Below are 19,224 nucleotides of genomic sequence, written 5' to 3' on the forward strand. Positions count from 1 at the left end.
ACTGCCCTGTCAGCATTTAGCCTCTCCGACAGGCCGTCAACATTTAGCCTCTCCGGCAGCCCCGTCGGCATTTAGCCTCTCCGACAGCCCCGTCGGCATTTAGCCTTTCCGACAGCCCCGTCGGCATTTAGCCTCTCCGACAGCCCCGTCGGCATTTAGCCTCTCCGACAGCCCCGTCAGTATTTAGCCTCTCCGACAGCCCCGTCAGCATTTAGCCTCTCCGACAGCCCCGTCAACATTTAGCCTCTCCGGCCACATTGACCCTCTCAGACTGCCCTGTCAGCATTTAGCCTCTCCGACAGGCCCGTCAACATTTAGCCTCTCCGGCAGCCCCGTCGGCATTTAGCCTCTCCGACAGCCCCGTCGGCATTTAGCCTCTCCGACAGCCCCGTCGGCATTTAGCCTCTCCGACAGCCCCGTCGGCATTTAGCCTCTCCGACAGCCCCGTCGGCATTTAGCCTCTCCGACAGCCCCGTCGGCATTTAGCCTCTCCGACAGCCCCGTCGGCATTTAGCCTCTCCGACAGCCCCGTCGGCATTTAGCCTCTCTGACAGCCCCGTCGGCATTTAGCCTCTCTGACAGCCCCGTCGGCATTTAGCCTCTCCGGCAGCCCCGTCAACATTTAGCCTCTCCGGCAGCCCTGTCGGCATTTAGCCTCTCCGACAGCATTTAGCCTCTCCGACTGCCCTGTCAGCATTTAGCCTCTCTGACAGCCCCGTCAGCATTTAGCCTCTCCGACAGCCCCGTCAGCATTTAGCCTCTCCAACAGCCCCGTCAGCATTTAGCCTCTCCGACAGCCCCGTCAGCATTTAGCCTCTCCGACAGCCCCGTCGGCATTTAGCCTCTCTGACAGCCCCGTCGGCATTTAGCCTCTCTGACAGCCCCGTCGGCATTTAGCCTCTCTGACAGCCCCGTCGGCATTTAGCCTCTCCGACAGCCCCGTCGGCATTTAGCCTCTCCGACAGCCCCGTCAACATGTAGCCTCTCCGGCAGCCCTGTCGGCATTTAGCCTCTCTGACAGCTCCGTCGGCATTTAGCCTCTCCGACAGCCCCGTCAACATTTAGCTTATGAATCATATAGATGAAGAACCATATATTTGCGGGAAAAAAAGAAAGAAAATGGATAGACTTCATAAATAATTATGAAAAGTATGAAAAAAAAAAAAAATAGCAAGTACAATTGAAAAAAAAAAAAAGGTGTGATGACACGATCTTTCAATTAAGTGGTATACACCCCCAAAAACAAAAAAACACACGTTTCTTTGATGCAAGGGTGCATGCAGTGAGACGGTGTAAAAGGAGAGAGCGAGAGTGTGTGTATGGTACAATAGAGTACCACAGTATGAGTCACAATACCCATAAAACCTAGTGGTCAAACAAGGAAATGGTTGCAATTGGTTTTTCCACCATAAATGTTTTTCCGTAGGAGATTAGAAAGGCCTCATATGAGGGTTTGTGTTTAGTGGAGGCTTACTCTCGTTTTGACATACGTGTAAATCTCTCTAGGGCAAGGTGACTTTTATCAATATATTCTCCCGTGTTTACCCTCCCCCAAAATGAAATGCTAATTAGTTGCTAATGTGGCTATCATAAAGAACTACAAATGCCATGATGGTCTTTATGAGAATCTCTGGATTAACTATCTAATTGACACAATACCTGTTAGCAACGGTGTCAGCTAGAGATGATGTTGTAGGAGCATGCCGGGATTTGTAGTTTTTCATAATGTCTACTTTGATGCCAATTTGCATTTTTTTTTTTAACTAAGAATAAATGGAGATGAATATATTGATAAAAAGTCCCCTTGCCCGAGAGAGATTTACACAGCTGTCAAAACATCACGCCAGAGTAAGCCGACACTAAACACAGCCCTTATTATTTTATTTTTTAAGTGTTTTTATTAAAGTCCCTTATGGGGAAAAATTGATTGTAACCATTTATTTCACTGGTTGAGTGCTAGGTTTTCTGGGTATTATGACACCTCCACATAGGGGCTTTATACCTTGATATCACGGTGCATTTTTCCCTTGGAGTGTAGATATCCCAGACCCTGTGAACACAAAGACAGAGCTGTTATCCCAAACCCTGTGAACACAAAGACAGAGCTATGTTATCCCAAACCCTGTGAACACAAAGACAGAGCTGTTATCCCAAACCCTGTGAACACAAAGACTGAGCTATGTTATCCCAAACCCTGTGAACACAAAGACAGAGCTATGTTATCCCAAACCCTGTGAACACAAAGACAGAGCTGTTATCCCAAACCATGTGAACACAAAGACAGAGCTGTTATCCCAAACCCTGTGAACACAAAGACAGAGCTGTTATCCCAAACCCTGTGAACACAAAGACAGAGCTGTTATCCCAAACCCTGTGAACACAAAGACAGAGCTGTTATCCCAAACCCTGTGAACACAAAGACAGAGCTATGTTATCCCACACCCCGTGAACACAAAGACAGAGCTATGTTATCCCAAACCCTGTGAACACAAAGACAGAGCTATGTTATCCCAAACCCTGTGAACACAAAGACAGAGCTATGTTATCCCAAACCCTGTGAACACAAAGACAGAGCTATGTTATCCCAAACCCTGTGAACACAAAGACAGAGCTATGTTATCCCAAACCCTGTGAACACAAAGACAGAGCTGTGTTATCCCAAACCCTGTGAACAAAGACAGAGCTATGTTATCCCAGACCCTGTGAACACAAAGACAGAGCTGTTATCCCAAACCCTGTGAACACAAAGACAGAGCTATGTTATCCCAAACCCTGTGAACACAAAGACAGAGCTATGTTATCCCAAACCCTGTGAACACAAAGACAGAGCTGTTATCCCAAACCCTGTGAACACAAAGACAGAGCTGTTATCCCAAACCCTGTGAACACAAAGACAGAGCTATGTTATCCCAGACCCTGTGAACACAAAGACAGAGCTATGTTATCCCAGACCCTGTGAACACAAAGACAGAGCTATGTTATCCCAAACCCTGTGAACACAAAGACAGAGCTGTTATCCCAAACCCTGTGAACACAAAGACAGAGCTGTTATCCCAAACCCTGTGAACACAAAGACAGAGCTATGTTATCCCAAACCCTGTGAACACAAAGACAGAGCTGTTATCCCAAACCCTGTGAACACAAAGACAGAGCTATGTTATCCCACACCCTGTGAACACAAAGACAGAGCTATGTTATCCCAAACCCTGTGAACACAAAGACAGAGCTATGTTATCCCAAACCCTGTGAACACAAAGACAGAGCTGTTATCCCAAACCCTGAGAACACAAAGACAAAGCTGTTATCCCAAACCCTGTGAACACAAAGACAGAGCTATGTTATCCCAAACCCTGTGAACACAAAGACAGAGCTATGTTATCCCACACCCTGTGAACACAAAGACAGAGCTATGTTATCCCACACCCTGTGAACACAAAGACAGAGCTATGTTATCCCAAACCCTGTGAACACAAAGACAGAGCTATGTTATCCCAAACCCTGTGAACAAAGACAGAGCTATGTTATCCCAAACCCTGTGAACACAAAGACAGAGCTATGTTATCCCAAACCCTGTGAACACAAAGACAGAGCTATGTTATCCCAGACCCTGTGAACACAAAGACAGAGCTATGTTATCCCAAACCCTGTGGACACAAAGACAGAGCTATGTTATCTCAAACCCTGTGAACACAAAGACAGAGCTATGTTATCCCAAACCCTGTGAACACAAAGACAGAGAGAGCTATGTTATCCCAAACCCTGTGAACACAAAGACAGAGCTATGTTAGAGACTTGGTTGAAATGGCAAACTCGGGAGTCAACCAGAAGTTTAAATTTCCTGGTTTCATGGACCCAGATTAAACCTAGGTCTGACCTGAACTGTGTTCGAATACTCATACTAACCACACTAAGCGTACTATTGAGTATGCAGTATGCTAGTATGCTTATTGGTTATAGTATGGATATAGTTAGTATGCCAAAAGTTCCCGGATGTCATACTACATTCGCCAAAATACGAAGTATACAAGCAGTGGACACGTTTATTTACGTGGTTTTAGGGCCCATAATGCAATTCTTCAGAAAATGGGCGTGGCTTCAGAACATTTTCCGATTTGACGAAAATATGCAGCCAAAGTCCGACGAGAGCGGATACAAATTCGTTGCTGACAAATGTTAAGAAAATATCGAGCAACGTAATAAAGTAAACGACTTTCTAAATAAGCTACACACGTTGTTTGCTGACAATTTGTTAGCTACGCTAGCCTTACAAACCGCATAGCATATCATTAGAGCAGTTGCTCGTATGCACCCGATACGTTAGCTAGCTACATAACTAACGTTAGCCCGGGTACTGAACTAACGTTAGCCCGGGTACTTAACTAACGTTAGCCCGGCTACTTAACTAACGTTAGCCCGGCTACTTAACTAACGTTAGCCCGACTACTTAACTAACGTTAGCCCGGCTACTTAACTAACGTTAGCCAGGCTACTTAACTAACGTTAGCCCGGCTACTTAACTAACGTCAGCTGGCTACTTAACTAACGTCAGCTGGCTACTTAACTAACGTCAGCTGGCTACTTAACTAACGTTAGCCCGGCTACTTAACTAACGTTAGCCCGGCTACTTAACTAACGTTAGCCCGGCTACTTAACTAACGTTAGCCCGGCTACTTAACTAACGTTAGCCCGGCTACTTAACTAACGTTAGCCCGGCTACTTAACTAACGTCAGCCCGGCTACTTAACTAACGTCAGCTGGCTACTTAACTAACGTCAGCTGGCTACTTAACTAACGTCAGCTGGCTACTTAACTAACGTTAGCCGGCTACTTAACTAACGTTAGCCCGGCTACTTAACTAACGTTAGCCCGGCTACTTAACTAACGTTAGCCCGGCTACTTAACTAACGTTAGCCGGCTACTTAACTAACGTTAGCTGGCTACTTAACTAACGTTAGCCCGGCTACTTAACTAACGTTAGCCCGGCTACTTAACTAACGTCAGCCCGGCTACTTAACTAACGTCAGCTGGCTACTTAACTAACGTCAGCTGGCTACTTAACTAACGTCAGCTGGCTACTTAACTAACGTCAGCTGGCTACTTAACTAACGTCAGCTGGCTACTTAACTAACGTTAGCCCGGCTACTTAACTAACGTTAGCTGGCTACTTAACTAACGTTAGCTGGCTACTTAACTAACGTTAGCTGGCTACTTAACTAACGTTAGCTGGCTACTTAACTAACGTTAGCTGGCTACTTAACTAACGTTAGCTGGCTACTTAACTAACGTTAGCTGGCTACTTAACTAACGTTAGCTGGCTACTAACTAACGTTAGCACTAACGTTAGCCCAGCTACTTAACTAACGTTAGCCCAACTACTTAACTAATGTTAGCCCAGCTACTTAACGTTAGCCCGGCTACTTAACTAACGTTATCTGGCTACTTAACTAACGTTATCTGTCTACTTAACTAACGTTATCTGTCTACTTAACTAACGTTATCTGGCTACTTAACTAACGTTATCTGGCTACTTAACTAACGTTAGCTGGCTACTTAACTAACGTTATCTGGCTACTTAACTAACGTTAGCTGGCTACTTAACTAACGTTAGTTGGCTACTTAACTAACGTTAGCCCATCTACTTAACTAACGTTAGCCCGGCTACTTAACTAACGTTAGCTGGCTACTTAACTAACATTAGCTGGCTACTTAACTAACGTTAGCTGGCTACTTAACTAACGTTAGCTGGCTACTTAACTAACGTTAGCTGGCTACTTAACTAACGTTAGTTGGCTACTTAACAAACGTTAGTTGGCTACTAACACAGTGACCTTACCAGTATATTAACTATCTGCTATTTAACTACCCAATGTGTATTGACTTGATCATTCATGTCATTCTTAGTTAGCTAAATGGTACAGTCGTTGTGCGTTCTCAATATACATTGTTGATGAAGTCGTAAGATGTCTAGCTAGTAATTTGTTAGCTATGCTAGCAAGAGGTTGCATAGCAACAGCATCAATTTCCGGTTAGACAGGAAGCACTAGTACGCTCAACTGAAAGGATACTTTTCGTTTACAGTACACTAAAATTACCTAATAGTATGTAGTATATACTCATTAAGTATGTAGTATACAGTATGTTAGTACGGGTACTCCAACACAGCTCTGAACTTTAAGGACATTAGTCCATTGTTGATATAATCCCAATTTTTGTTGCATGTCAGCAATCATGTTTTCAAGATATTGAACTTTGAAAATACAGAAATACGATGCAAACTGCTGATCATACCAGCTGTATTTCTGTATAATGAAAGTTATATATCTTGTTGTACGTATCAATCGTCTCTGAGTAGGATTGCTGATCTAGGATCAGGGCCTGCCTATGCATGTAACTTCATTCACTGTGACGTGAAGGGCACAACTCTGATCCTAAAATCAGTACTCCTGCTCTGAGACTGCCCCAGGAGCAGGCAGAATCTGTGTCAAGGAAACCTGTACCTAAGTGTAATTACCTGTATGGTCTCTCTGCAGACGTAGGCTATCTGCAGCTCTGATAGGGGACCCGTCACTGACAAATGAAAAACAGACAAACATGATGGTTATGCCGCCCTAAAGGCCATTTGTATAGTTTAATATATATATATAATGAGGGTCAGATAGGATTATGTCTGTAATCTGTAATCTCTGACCACTAGGCTACCCTGCCACCTCCACACTCTAACCACTAGGCTACCTGCCACCTCTACACTCTAACCACTAGGCTACCCTGCCACCTCTACACTCTAACCACTAGGCTACCCTGCCAGCTCCACACTCTAACCACTAGGCTACCTGCCACCTCTACACTCTAACCACTAGGCTACCCTGCCACCTCTACACTCTAACCACTAGGCTACCCTGCCAGCTCCACACTCTAACCACTAGGCTACCTGCCACCTCCACACTCTAACCACTAGGCTACCTGCCACCTCTACACTCTAACCACTAGGCTACCCTGCCAGCTCCACACTCTAACCACTAGGCTACCTGCCACCTCCACACTCTAACCACTAGGCTACCTGCCACCTCTACACTCTAACCACTAGGCTACCCTGCCACCTCTACACTCTAACCACTAGGCTACCCTGCCAGCTCCACACTCTAACCACTAGGCTACCCATAACAAACAGTGTGATCATACCATACGGGGAGATATGAAACATTTCAATAAGAAATAAATAAGCCATCATTTATAAGTAGTAAATCAGCCGATAATTTGACAGTATAACTGTGGTGATATGCGAGAGAGAAGAGACGGAGACAGAGAGAGAGGAGACAGAGAGAGAGGAGACAGAGAGAGAGAGAGGAGAGAGAGGAGACAGAGAGAGAGGAGACAGAGAGAGGAGACAGAGAGAGAGGAGACGGAGACAGAGAGAGAGGAGAGAGAGGAGACAGAGAGAGAAGAGACGGAGACAGAGAGAGAGGAGACAGAGGGAGAGGAGACAGAGAGAGAGGAGACAGACAGAGAGGAGACAGACAGAGAGGAGACAGACAGAGAGGAGAGAGAGGAGACAGAGAGAGAGGAGACAGAGAGAGAGGAGACAAGTAACAACACACCATGATATATGTCCTGTAGAGATCCTCCCCACAGTACTCCATACAGATCCACAGCTTGTCACGGCTGATCCAGGGAGGGAGATGAGACAGTTAGGCGCACAGGGGACAGTTAGGCGCACAGGGGACAGTTAGGCGCAAAGGGGCACAGGAGAAAGTTAGGAGCAGTAAAACAGACTAGGGGTGTATTCATTTGTGCAAAGTGTGTTGCAATGAAAACTAGCGTGTCTTATTTGACAAGTTCAGGTAGGTCCTTCTTCATTTCAGTCTGTTTGCCTCTGTTTGGTTCCTAGGGAATAACCCCAGAGTTTACAATATACACAGCTAAATAGTTGGCAGAACATGAATGGCAGAAGAACGCAGAAGAACACAGAAGACCAAGAACAATATTATTCATATTATTCTAAAAAAATATTTAAAAAAAATATTTTTTTCTCCCCAAATTCTGTTTTCTCCGTTTAGTTTTTCCAGGTTTTCGCTCTCAAAATCACAGTTTTTGAAAAACAAAAACAAAATTGAATGTTCCAAGTCCACAACAATGCTTAAAAACCACATCAGGAGACCACCCTTGAGGATTGGGAAAAATATATTTTTTAATTTTTGGGTGTATTCAACGGCACACCAGCCAGAGACCGTTGTCTGGTTAACAATGTTTCTGTAGCGTTCATGCGATTGCAGAGTTTGCAAAACAAAATGGCCACCGGATTGATGCAAAAAAAAAATCATGATATCATTCCGCCAGGTAGGAAAAGGCTATTTTGTAGTTAACATTTCATAAGACTGATTTCATTGCATTAGCATCATGGCTAACAGCTACACAAAACGGTAGACAAACACACACGCAGACAGACATTCCGGTGATGTTGCCTCTTCAGAAAGTTGAAGGAAAAGACGAATAGCTGATGCATTTTGTTCATGTCTTATGATAATCTTGGACATATTTATGCAATTTCTCATTAATTGAATTACATTTTTTTTTAATATTGTTGAATTCCATTTTAATGTCTGGATTTCTTAATTCCGTCCGCGTTCTCAGCAACGTGAATTTTATTTTATCCTACCATCTACATCAGATTTTCTCTGATGATGCCAACTATGAGAAATAGATAACTGGCAGGTAAATAACTGCCAGGGAAACATTGCTGCTAGAGCGATTCAATCCAACAAGTCATCCCAAAGATATTTGTCAGATGCGATGTAGGACGGAGAGGTACGGATGTCGATTTAAGGCAGCGTCCGCACCTCTCTGATTCAGAGGGGTGGGGTTAAATGTGAAAGACACATTTCAGTTGAAGACATTCAGTTGTACAACTGACTAGGTATCCCACCTTAGCACAGTAAACCTCTCAGATCTGACTGTAGTGAAGACTACATTATTAAAGAGTAGTACAGTAAACCTCTCAGATCTGACTGTACTGAAGATTACATTATTAAAGAGTAGCACAGTAAACCTCTCAGATCTGACTGTACTGAAGGCTACATTATTAAAGAGTAGCACAGTAAACCTCTCAGATCTGACTGTACTGAAGGCTACATTATTAAAGAGTAGCACAGTAAACCTCTCAGATCTACTGTACTGAAGACTACATTATTAAAGAGTAGCACAGTAAACCTCTCAGATCTCTGTACTGAAGACAACATTATTAAAGAGTAGCACAGTAAACCTCTCAGATCTCTGTACTGAAGACTACATTATTAAAGAGTAGTACAGTAAACCTCTCAGATCTGACTGCACTGAAGACTACATTATTAAAGAGTAGCACAGTAAACCTCTCAGATCTGACTGTACTGAAGACTACATTATTAAAGAGTAGCACAGTAAACCTCTCAGATCTACTGTACTGAAGGCTACATTATTAAAGAGTAGCACAGTAAACCTCTCAGATCTGACTGTACTGAAGGCTACATTATTAATGAGTAGCACAGTAAACCTCTCAGATCTGACTGTACTGAAGGCTACATTATTAAAGAGTAGCACAGTAAACCTCTCAGATCTGACTGTACTGAAGATTACATTATTAAAGAGTAGTACAGTAAACCTCTCAGATCTGACTGTACTGAAGGCTACATTATTAAAGAGTAGCACAGTAAACCTCTCAGATCTGACTGTACTGAAGATTACATTATTAAAGAGTAGTACAGTAAACCTCTCAGATCTGACTGTACTGAAGACTACATTATTAAAGAGTAGCACAGTAAACCTCTCAGATCTGACTGTACTGAAGGCTACATTATTAAAGAGTAGCACAGTAAACCTCTCAGATCTGACTGTACTGAAGGCTACATTATTAAAGAGTAGCACAGTAAACCTCTCAGATCTGACTGTACTGAAGATTACATTATTAAAGAGTAGTACAGTAAACCTCTCAGATCTGACTGTACTGAAGGCTACATTATTAATGAGTAGCACAGTAAACCTCTCAGATCTGACTGTACTGAAGGCTACATTATTAAAGAGTAGTACAGTAAACCTCTCAGATCTGACTGTACTGAAGGCTACATTATTAAAGAGTAGCACAGTAAACCTCTCAGATCTGACTGTACTGAAGATTACATTATTAAAGAGTAGTACAGTAAACCTCTCAGATCTGACTGTACTGAAGGCTACATTATTAATGAGTAGCACAGTAAACCTCTCAGATCTGACTGTACTGAAGGCTACATTATTAAAGAGTAGCACAGTAAACCTCTCAGATCTGACTGTACTGAAGATTACATTATTAAAGAGTAGTACAGTAAACCTCTCAGATCTGACTGTACTGAAGGTTACATTATTAAAGAGTAGTACAGTAAACCTCTCAGATCTGACTGTACTGAAGACTACATTATTAAAGAGTAGCACAGTAAACCTCTCAGATCTGACTGTACTGAAGACTACATTATTAAAGAGTAGTACAGTAAACCTCTCAGATCTGACTGTACTGAAGATTACATTATTAAAGAGTAGCACAGTAAACCTCTCAGATCTGACTGTACTGAAGGCTACATTATTAAAGAGTAGCACAGTAAACCTCTCAGATCTGACTGTACTGAAGATTACATTATTAAAGAGTAGTACAGTAAACCTCTCAGATCTGACTGTACTGAAGGCTACATTATTAAAGAGTAGCACAGTAAACCTCTCAGATCTGACTGTACTGAAGGCTACATTATTAAAGAGTAGCACAGTAAACCTCTCAGATCTGACTGTACTGAAGGCTACATTATTAAAGAGTAGCACAGTAAACCTCTCAGATCTGACTGTACTGAAGACTACATTATTAAAGAGTAGTACAGTAAACCTCTCAGATCTGACTGTACTGAAGGCTACATTATTAAAGAGTAGCACAGTAAACCTCTCAGATCTGACTGTACTGAAGATTACATTATTAAAGAGTAGCACAGTAAACCTTTTCTTATAGCTTACCTTTACATTCTAAAAATACCTCTCGTCTGGAAATATCAAGTATCACTTCCTCAAGTCAGCTACAGACTATCACTTCCTCAAGTCAGCTACAGACTATCACTTCCTCAAGTCACTCAGCCACAGACTTCTGCAATGGTATATATAGTGTTGGCCACTCCTTACCAGAGGTAGCTCTGGGCCCTAGGGGTCAAACATAGTGCACTACACAGGGAATAGAGTACCGATTGTAACATATCCCTGGTATTGGAGTGTGGTCTTACCAGAGGTAGGTCTGGGCCCCTGGTATTGAGGGTGGTCTAGGCTCTTACCAGAGGTAGCTCTGGGCCCCTGGTATTGAGGGTGGTCTTACCAGAGGTAGGTCTGGGCCCCTGGTATTGAGTGTGGTCTTACCAGAGGTAGCTCTGGGCCCCTGGTATTGAGGGTGGTCTTACCAGAGGTAGCTCTGGGCTCCTGGTATTGAGTGTGGTCTTACCAGAGGTAGCTCTGGGCTCCTGGTATTGAGGGTGGTCTTACCAGAGGAAGCTCTGGGCTCCTGGTATTGAGGGTGGTCTTGGCTCTTACCAGAGGTAGCTCCCGAAGTAGGCCACTATGTTGTGGTGCATGCATTCCTTCACCATGAAGATCTCCTGCTGGATGATGGAGAAGTCATCCCCTGGAAGCAGAGAATGAGAGAAACTCAGACGCAGAGACACACCCCCGTGCCGTGCACACACAGACACACCCACACGAGAGAGGGAGACACGCAACACACACACGAGAGAGGGAGACACGCAACACACACACGAGAGAGAGAGACAGACAGAGAGAGGGAGACACGCAACACACACACGAGAGAGAGAGACAGACAGAGAGAGGGAGACACGCAACACACACACGAGAGAGAGAGACAGACAGAGAGAGAGAGACATGCAACACACACACGAGAGAGAGAGACAGAGAGAGAGAGAGAGAGAGACAGACAGAGAGAGAGAGAGACAGACAGAGAGAGAGAGACAGACAGAGAGAGAGAGAGACAGACAGAGAGAGGGAGAGAGACAGACAGAGAGAGGGAGAGAGACAGACAGAGAGAGGGAGAGAGACAGACAGAGAGAGGGAGAGAGACAGACAGAGAGAGGGAGAGAGACAGAGAGAGAGAGGGAGAGAGACAGAGAGAGAGAGTCTTCTTAGTCTCCAGACCAAAGTTCACTAGAGAGAGAGAGACAGAGAGGGAGAGAGACAGACAGAGAGAGGGAGAGAGAGACAGAGAGAGAGACAGAGACAGACATTCTCCTTTGACTGATGGTATTCTGCATAAAGCTCCTCTCCATATTAATATGAATTAATGGAGGAGAAGTTAAAGCACGTTGGACAGAATGAATCACTGAATCTTTCCCCGTCCGTTGCCAGACCACAGAATATTTCACTCCATTTCAATGTGCCTGGATGGATAACATACTTCCACGGTGTAACATTATCACTGCATTGTGCATATAGACAAAATTAATCAAATGGTGTCCTATAAACGTATGTATGTAGCTACTAATGACTAAAGCACTACTACTGCTGTTAACACAACCACCACCACCACCACTACTACTAATACGACCACCACTACTACTAATACTACCACCACCACTACTAATACTACCACCACTACTAATACTACCACCACCACTACTAATACTACCACCACCACTACTAATACTACCACCACTACACCTAATACTACCACCACTACACCTAATACTACCACCACTACTAATACTACCACCACTACTACTACTACTACCACCACTAATACTACCACTAATAATAATAATACTACCACTACTAATAATACTGCCACTACTACTAATACTACCACCACTACTACTACTACTAATACTACCACCACCACTAATACTACCAGCACCACTACTAATACTACCACCACTACACCTAATACTACCACCACTACACCTAATACTACCACCACTACACCTAATACTACCACTACTAATAATACTGCCACTACTACTAATACTACCACCACTACTACTAATACTACTACTACCACCACTACTAATACTACCACCACCACTACTAATACTACCACCACTACTAATACTACCACCACCACTACTAATACTACCACCACTACTACTAATACTACCACCACTACTAATACTACCACCACTACTAATACTACCACCACTACTAATACTACCACCACCACTACTAATACTACCACCACCACTACTAATACTGCCACTACTACCACTACTACTACCACCACCACCACCACTACTACTACTACTACCACCACTACTAATGCCACTACTCCTACAACCACCACCACCACTACTACTAATACCACTACTCCTACAACCACCACTACTACTAATACTACCACCACTACTAATGCTACTACTCCTACAACCACCACCACCAATACTACTAATACTACCACCACTACTAATACCACTACTCCTACAACCACCACCACCACCACTACTACTAATACTACCACCACTACTACTACTAATACTACCACCACTACTAATGCCACTACTCCTACAACCACAACCACCACCACCACCACCACTAATACCACCACCACTACTAATGCCACTACTCCTACAACCACCACCACCACCACCACTACTACTAATACTACCACCACTACTAATGCCACTACTCCTACAACCACCACCACCACCACCACTACTACTAATACTACCACCACTACTAATGCCACTACTCCTACAACCACCACCACCACCACTACTACTAATACTACCACCACTACTAATGCCACTACTCCTACAACCACCACCACCACCACCACTACTACTAATACCACCACCACTACTAATGCCACTACTCCTACAACCACCACCACCACCACCACTACTACTAATACTACCACCACTACTAATGCCACTACTCCTACAACCACCACCACCACCACCACTACTACTAATACTACCACCACTACTCCTACAACCACCACCACCACCAATACTACTAATACTACTACCACCACCACTACTAATACTACCACCACTACTATTGCCACTACTCCTACAACCACCACCACCAATACTACTAATACTACTACCACCACCACTACTAATACTACCACCACTACTAATGCCACTACTCCTACAACCACCACCACCAATACTACTAATACTACTACCACCACCACTACTAATACTACCACCACTACTAATGCCACTACTCCTACAACCACCACCACCACCACTACTACTAATACTACCACCACTACTAATGCCACTACTCCTACAACCACCACCACCACCACTACTAATGCCACTACTCCTACAACCACCACCACCACTAATACTTCCACAACCACCACCACCAATACTACTAATACTACTACCACCACCACTACTAATACTACCACCACCACTACTACCACCAATGCCAATACTACCAATACCACCACTACTACTAATACTACCACCAATACCACTACTAATACTACCACCAATACCGCTACTAATACTACCACCACCACCACTACTAATACTACCACCAATACCACTACTAATACTACCACCACCACCACTACTAATACTACCACCAATACCACTACTACTAATACTTCCACCAATACCACTACTAATACTACCACCACCACCACCAATACTAATACTACCACCAATACCACTACTACCACCACCACTACTACCACCAATACCACTACCAATACCACCACCACTACTAATACTACCACCAATACCACTACTACCGCCACTACTAATACCACTACTCCTACAACCACCACCACCACCACTAATACTTCCACAACCACCACCACCACTACTAATACTACCACCAATACCACTACTAATACTACTACCACCACCACTAATACTACCACCACTACTAATACTACCACCACCACTACTAATACTACCACCAATACCACTACTAATACTACTACCACCACCACTACTACCACCACCACCACCACCACCACTACCACCAATACCACTACTAATACCACCACCACTAATACTACCACCACCACCACCACTACTAATACTACCACCACCACTACTAATACTACCACCACCACTACTAATACTACTACCACCACTACTACCACCCCCACTAATACTACCAATACCACTGCCACTACTCCTACCACCCCCACCAGCACTAATACTACCACCAATACTACCACCACCACCACTACTAATACTACCACCAATACCAATACTATCACCAATACCAATACTACCACCACCACCACTAGTACAACTACTACTAATACTACCGCCACCACTACTAATACTACCGCCACCAATACCACTACTACCACCACCACTACTAATACTACTACTACTACCACCACCACTACTAATACTACCACCACCACTACTAATACTACCACCACCACCACCACCACTAATACTACCACTACTAATACTACCACCACCACTACTAATACTACCACCACCACTACTAATACCACCACCACCACCACTACTAATACTACCACCACCAATACCACTACTAATACCACCACCACCACCACTACTAATACTACCACCACCACCACTACTAATACTACCACCACCAATACCACTACTACTACTCTTTTGTCCTGTACTTCTCTAGTCTCTCTGCTGCTCGACAGACCAGTCTCTTTCCTCCGGTACTTCTCTAGTCTCTCTCTCTCTCCCAGATCTGTTGTCTCCTTCTATAGCCTGGTCCCAGATCTGTTGTCTCCTCCTATAGCCTGGTCCCAGATCTGTTGTCTCCTTCTATAGCCTGGTCCCAGATCTGTTGTCTCATTCTATAGCCTGGTCCCAGATCTGTTGTCTCATTCTATAGCCTGGTCCCAGATCTGTTGTCTCCTCCTATAGCCTGGTCCCAGATCTGTTGTCTCATTCTATAGCCTGGTCCCAGATCTGTTGTCTCATTCTATAGCCTGGTCCCAGATCTGTTGTCTCATTCTATAGCCTGGTCCCAGATTTGTTGTCTCATTCTATAGCCTGGTCCCAGATCTGTTGTCTCCTCCTATAGCCTGGTCCCAGATCTGTCGTCTCATTCTATAGCCTGGTCCCAGATCTGTTGTCTCATTGTATAGCCTGGTCCCAGATCTGTTGTCTCATTCTATAGCCTGGTCCCAGATCTGTTGTCTCCTTCTATAGCCTGGTCCCAGATCTGTTGTCTCATTCTATAGCCTGGTCCCAGATCTGTTGTCTCCTCCTATAGCCTGGTCCCAGATCTGTTGTCTCATTCTATAGCCTGGTCCCAGATCTGTTGTCTCCTTCTATAGCCTGGTCCCAGATCTGTTGTCTCCTTCTATAGCCTGGTCTCAGATCTGTTGTCTCATTCTATAACCTGGTCTCAGATCTGTTGTCTCATTCTATAGCCTGGTCCCAGATCTGTTGTCTCATTCTATAACCTGGTCCCAGATCTGTTGTCTCATTCTATAGACTGGTCTCAGATCTGTTGTCTCCTCCTCTAGCCTGGTCCCAGATCTGTTGTCTCACCAATACCACTACTACCACCACCACTACTAATACTACCACCACCACTACTACCACCAATACCACTACCAATACCACCACTAATACTACCACCAATACCACTACTAATACTACCACCACCACCACTACTAATACTACCACCAATACCACTACTACCGCCACTACTAATACCACTACTCCTACAACCACCACCACCACCACTAATACTTCCACAACCACCACCACCACTACTAATACTACCACCAATACCACTACTAATACTACTACCACCACCACTAATACTACCACCACTACTAATACTACCACCACCACTACTAATACTACCACCAATACCACCACTAATACTACCACCACCACCACCACTACTAATACTACCACCACCACTACTAATACTACCACCACCACTACTAATACTACCACCACTACTACTACTACCACCACTACTACCACCACCACTACTAATACTACCACCACTACTCCTACCACCCCCACTAATACTACCAATACCACTGCCACTACTCCTACCACCCCCACCAGCACTAATACTACCACCGATACTACCACCACCACCACTACTAATACTACCACCAATACCAATACTATCACCAATACCAATACTACCACCACCACCACTAATACAACTACTACTAATACTACCGCCACCACTACTAATACTACCACCACCACTACTAATACTACTACTACTACTACCACCACCACTACTAATACTACCACCACCAATACCACTACTACCACCACCACTACTAATACTACCACCACCACTACCACTAATACTACCACTACTAATACTACCACCACCACTACTAATACCACCACCACCAATACCACTACTACCACCACCACCACTACTAATACTACCACCACCACTACTAATACCACCACCACCACCACTACTAATACTACCACCACCAATACTACTACTACCACCACCACCACCACCACCACCACCACCACTAATACTACCACTACTACTACTACCCCCACCACTACTAATACTACCGCCACCACTAACAATACTACCACCACCACTACTACTACTACTACTACTACTACTACTACTACTACTACTACTACTACTACTACTACTACTACCCCCACTACTAATACTACCACCACCACCACCACTACCAACAGACTGGCACTCAGGCTATAAGAGGACAGGTACACATCTACAATTAGAAGAGGTGGGCCCGTATTCACAACACTGGTAAAGAGGTGGGCCCGTATTCACAACACACAGGTAAAGAGGTGGGCCCGTATTCACAACACACAGGTAAAGAGGTGGGCTCGTATTCACAACACTGGTAAAGAGGTGGGCCCGTATTCACAACACACAGGTAAAGAGGTGGGCCCGTATTCACAACACACAGGTAAAGAGGTGGGCCCGTATTCACAACACTGGTAAAGAGGTGGGCCCGTATTCACAACACACAGGTAAAGAGGTGGGCCCGTATTCACAACACACAGGTAAAGAGGTGGGCTCGTATTCACAACACACAGGTAAAGAGGTGGGCCTGTATTCACAACACACAGGTAAAGAGGTGGGCCCGTATTCACAACACACAGGTAAAGAGGTGGGCCCGTATTCACAACACACAGGTAAAGAGGTGGGCCCGTATTCACAACACACAGGTAAAGAGGTGGGCCCGTATTCACAACACACAGGTAAAGAGGTGGGCCCGTATTCACAACACTGGTAAAGAGGTGGGCTCGTATTCACAACACACAGGTAAAGAGGTGGGCCCGTATTCACAACACACAGGTAAAGAGGTGGGCCCGTATTCACAACACACTGGTAAAGAGGTGGGCCCGTATTCACAACACACAGGTAAAGAGGTGGGCCCGTATTCACAACACTGGTAAAGAGGTGGGCCCGTATTCACAACACTTAAACGCCCCACCGAAGCATTACAACATTAGGCATAAAAACGCCCTGACGATGATCTACAAAAGGCAGAACTGATCCTAGCTAAGTACTCCTACTCTTTATGGATACGCCCCTGATGTTTGGGGTCATTTTGAATATATAGAGATAGAGAGACAGAGAAAGAGAGAGACAGAGAGACAGAGACCGAAAGACAGAGACAGAGAGAGACACAGAGAGAGAGACACAGAGAGAGAGACACAGAGAGAGAGACACAGAGAGAGACACACAGAGAGAGACACACAGAGAGAGACACACAGAGAGAGACACACAGAGAGAGACACACAGAGAGAGACACACAGAGAGAGAGACACAGAGAGAGAGACACAGAGAGAGACACACAGAGAGAGACACAGAGAGAGAGAGACAGCGAGCGAGATAGAGAGAGACAGAAAGAGAGAGACAGAGAGAGAGACATAGATAGACAGAGACAGAGAGGCAGAGACAGCCAGCAGTCCAGCCTACGGAGGTGAGCACAGGACATCCTCTGGGCTCCAAGACAGACAGGGATTTGTCTGTAGCAAGAGGCTGTGACCCAAAACGGCATCCTAATCCCTACCCTGGACCAGGGCCCTGGTCAAAAAGTAGTGCACTATAAAGGGAATAGGTTGCCTCTTGGGGCCAGATCCTGAGGACTGACAAATCGAACCAACCACTGCTACTTCTCATTTTGCCCACAGACCAGAGCACAAGACCACACGCAGCAAAAGAAGAAGGCAGGTGGCACTGGCCTGGTGACATAACCAACCACAAGCAATATTAGTGTTCCTTAGCATCAATAATACAAAC

General features: G+C 44.6%; 1 protein-coding gene across 1 annotated transcript in view; it reads right to left on the reverse strand.

The window, feature by feature from the left end:
• Positions 1-7,619, reverse strand: part of LOC112240963 (mitogen-activated protein kinase kinase kinase kinase 5-like) — a 38,518-nt gene extending 30,899 nt beyond the window's left edge. Inside the window, exons 1-3 of the mRNA XM_042313037.1 lie at positions 7,596-7,619; positions 6,512-6,567; positions 2,003-2,050 (exon numbers count right to left, since the gene is read on the reverse strand). Coding sequence (XP_042168971.1) covers positions 2,003-2,020 — 18 coding nt within the window. The 5' untranslated portion in view covers positions 2,021-2,050; positions 6,512-6,567; positions 7,596-7,619. The remainder of the gene's footprint in view (positions 1-2,002; positions 2,051-6,511; positions 6,568-7,595) is intronic.
• Positions 7,620-19,224: the final 11,605 nt, after the last annotated feature.

Source organism: Oncorhynchus tshawytscha, unplaced genomic scaffold (genome assembly GCF_018296145.1).
Source record: "Oncorhynchus tshawytscha isolate Ot180627B unplaced genomic scaffold, Otsh_v2.0 Un_contig_3383_pilon_pilon, whole genome shotgun sequence".
In the NCBI taxonomy this organism is placed as follows: Eukaryota; Metazoa; Chordata; class Actinopteri; order Salmoniformes; family Salmonidae; genus Oncorhynchus; species Oncorhynchus tshawytscha.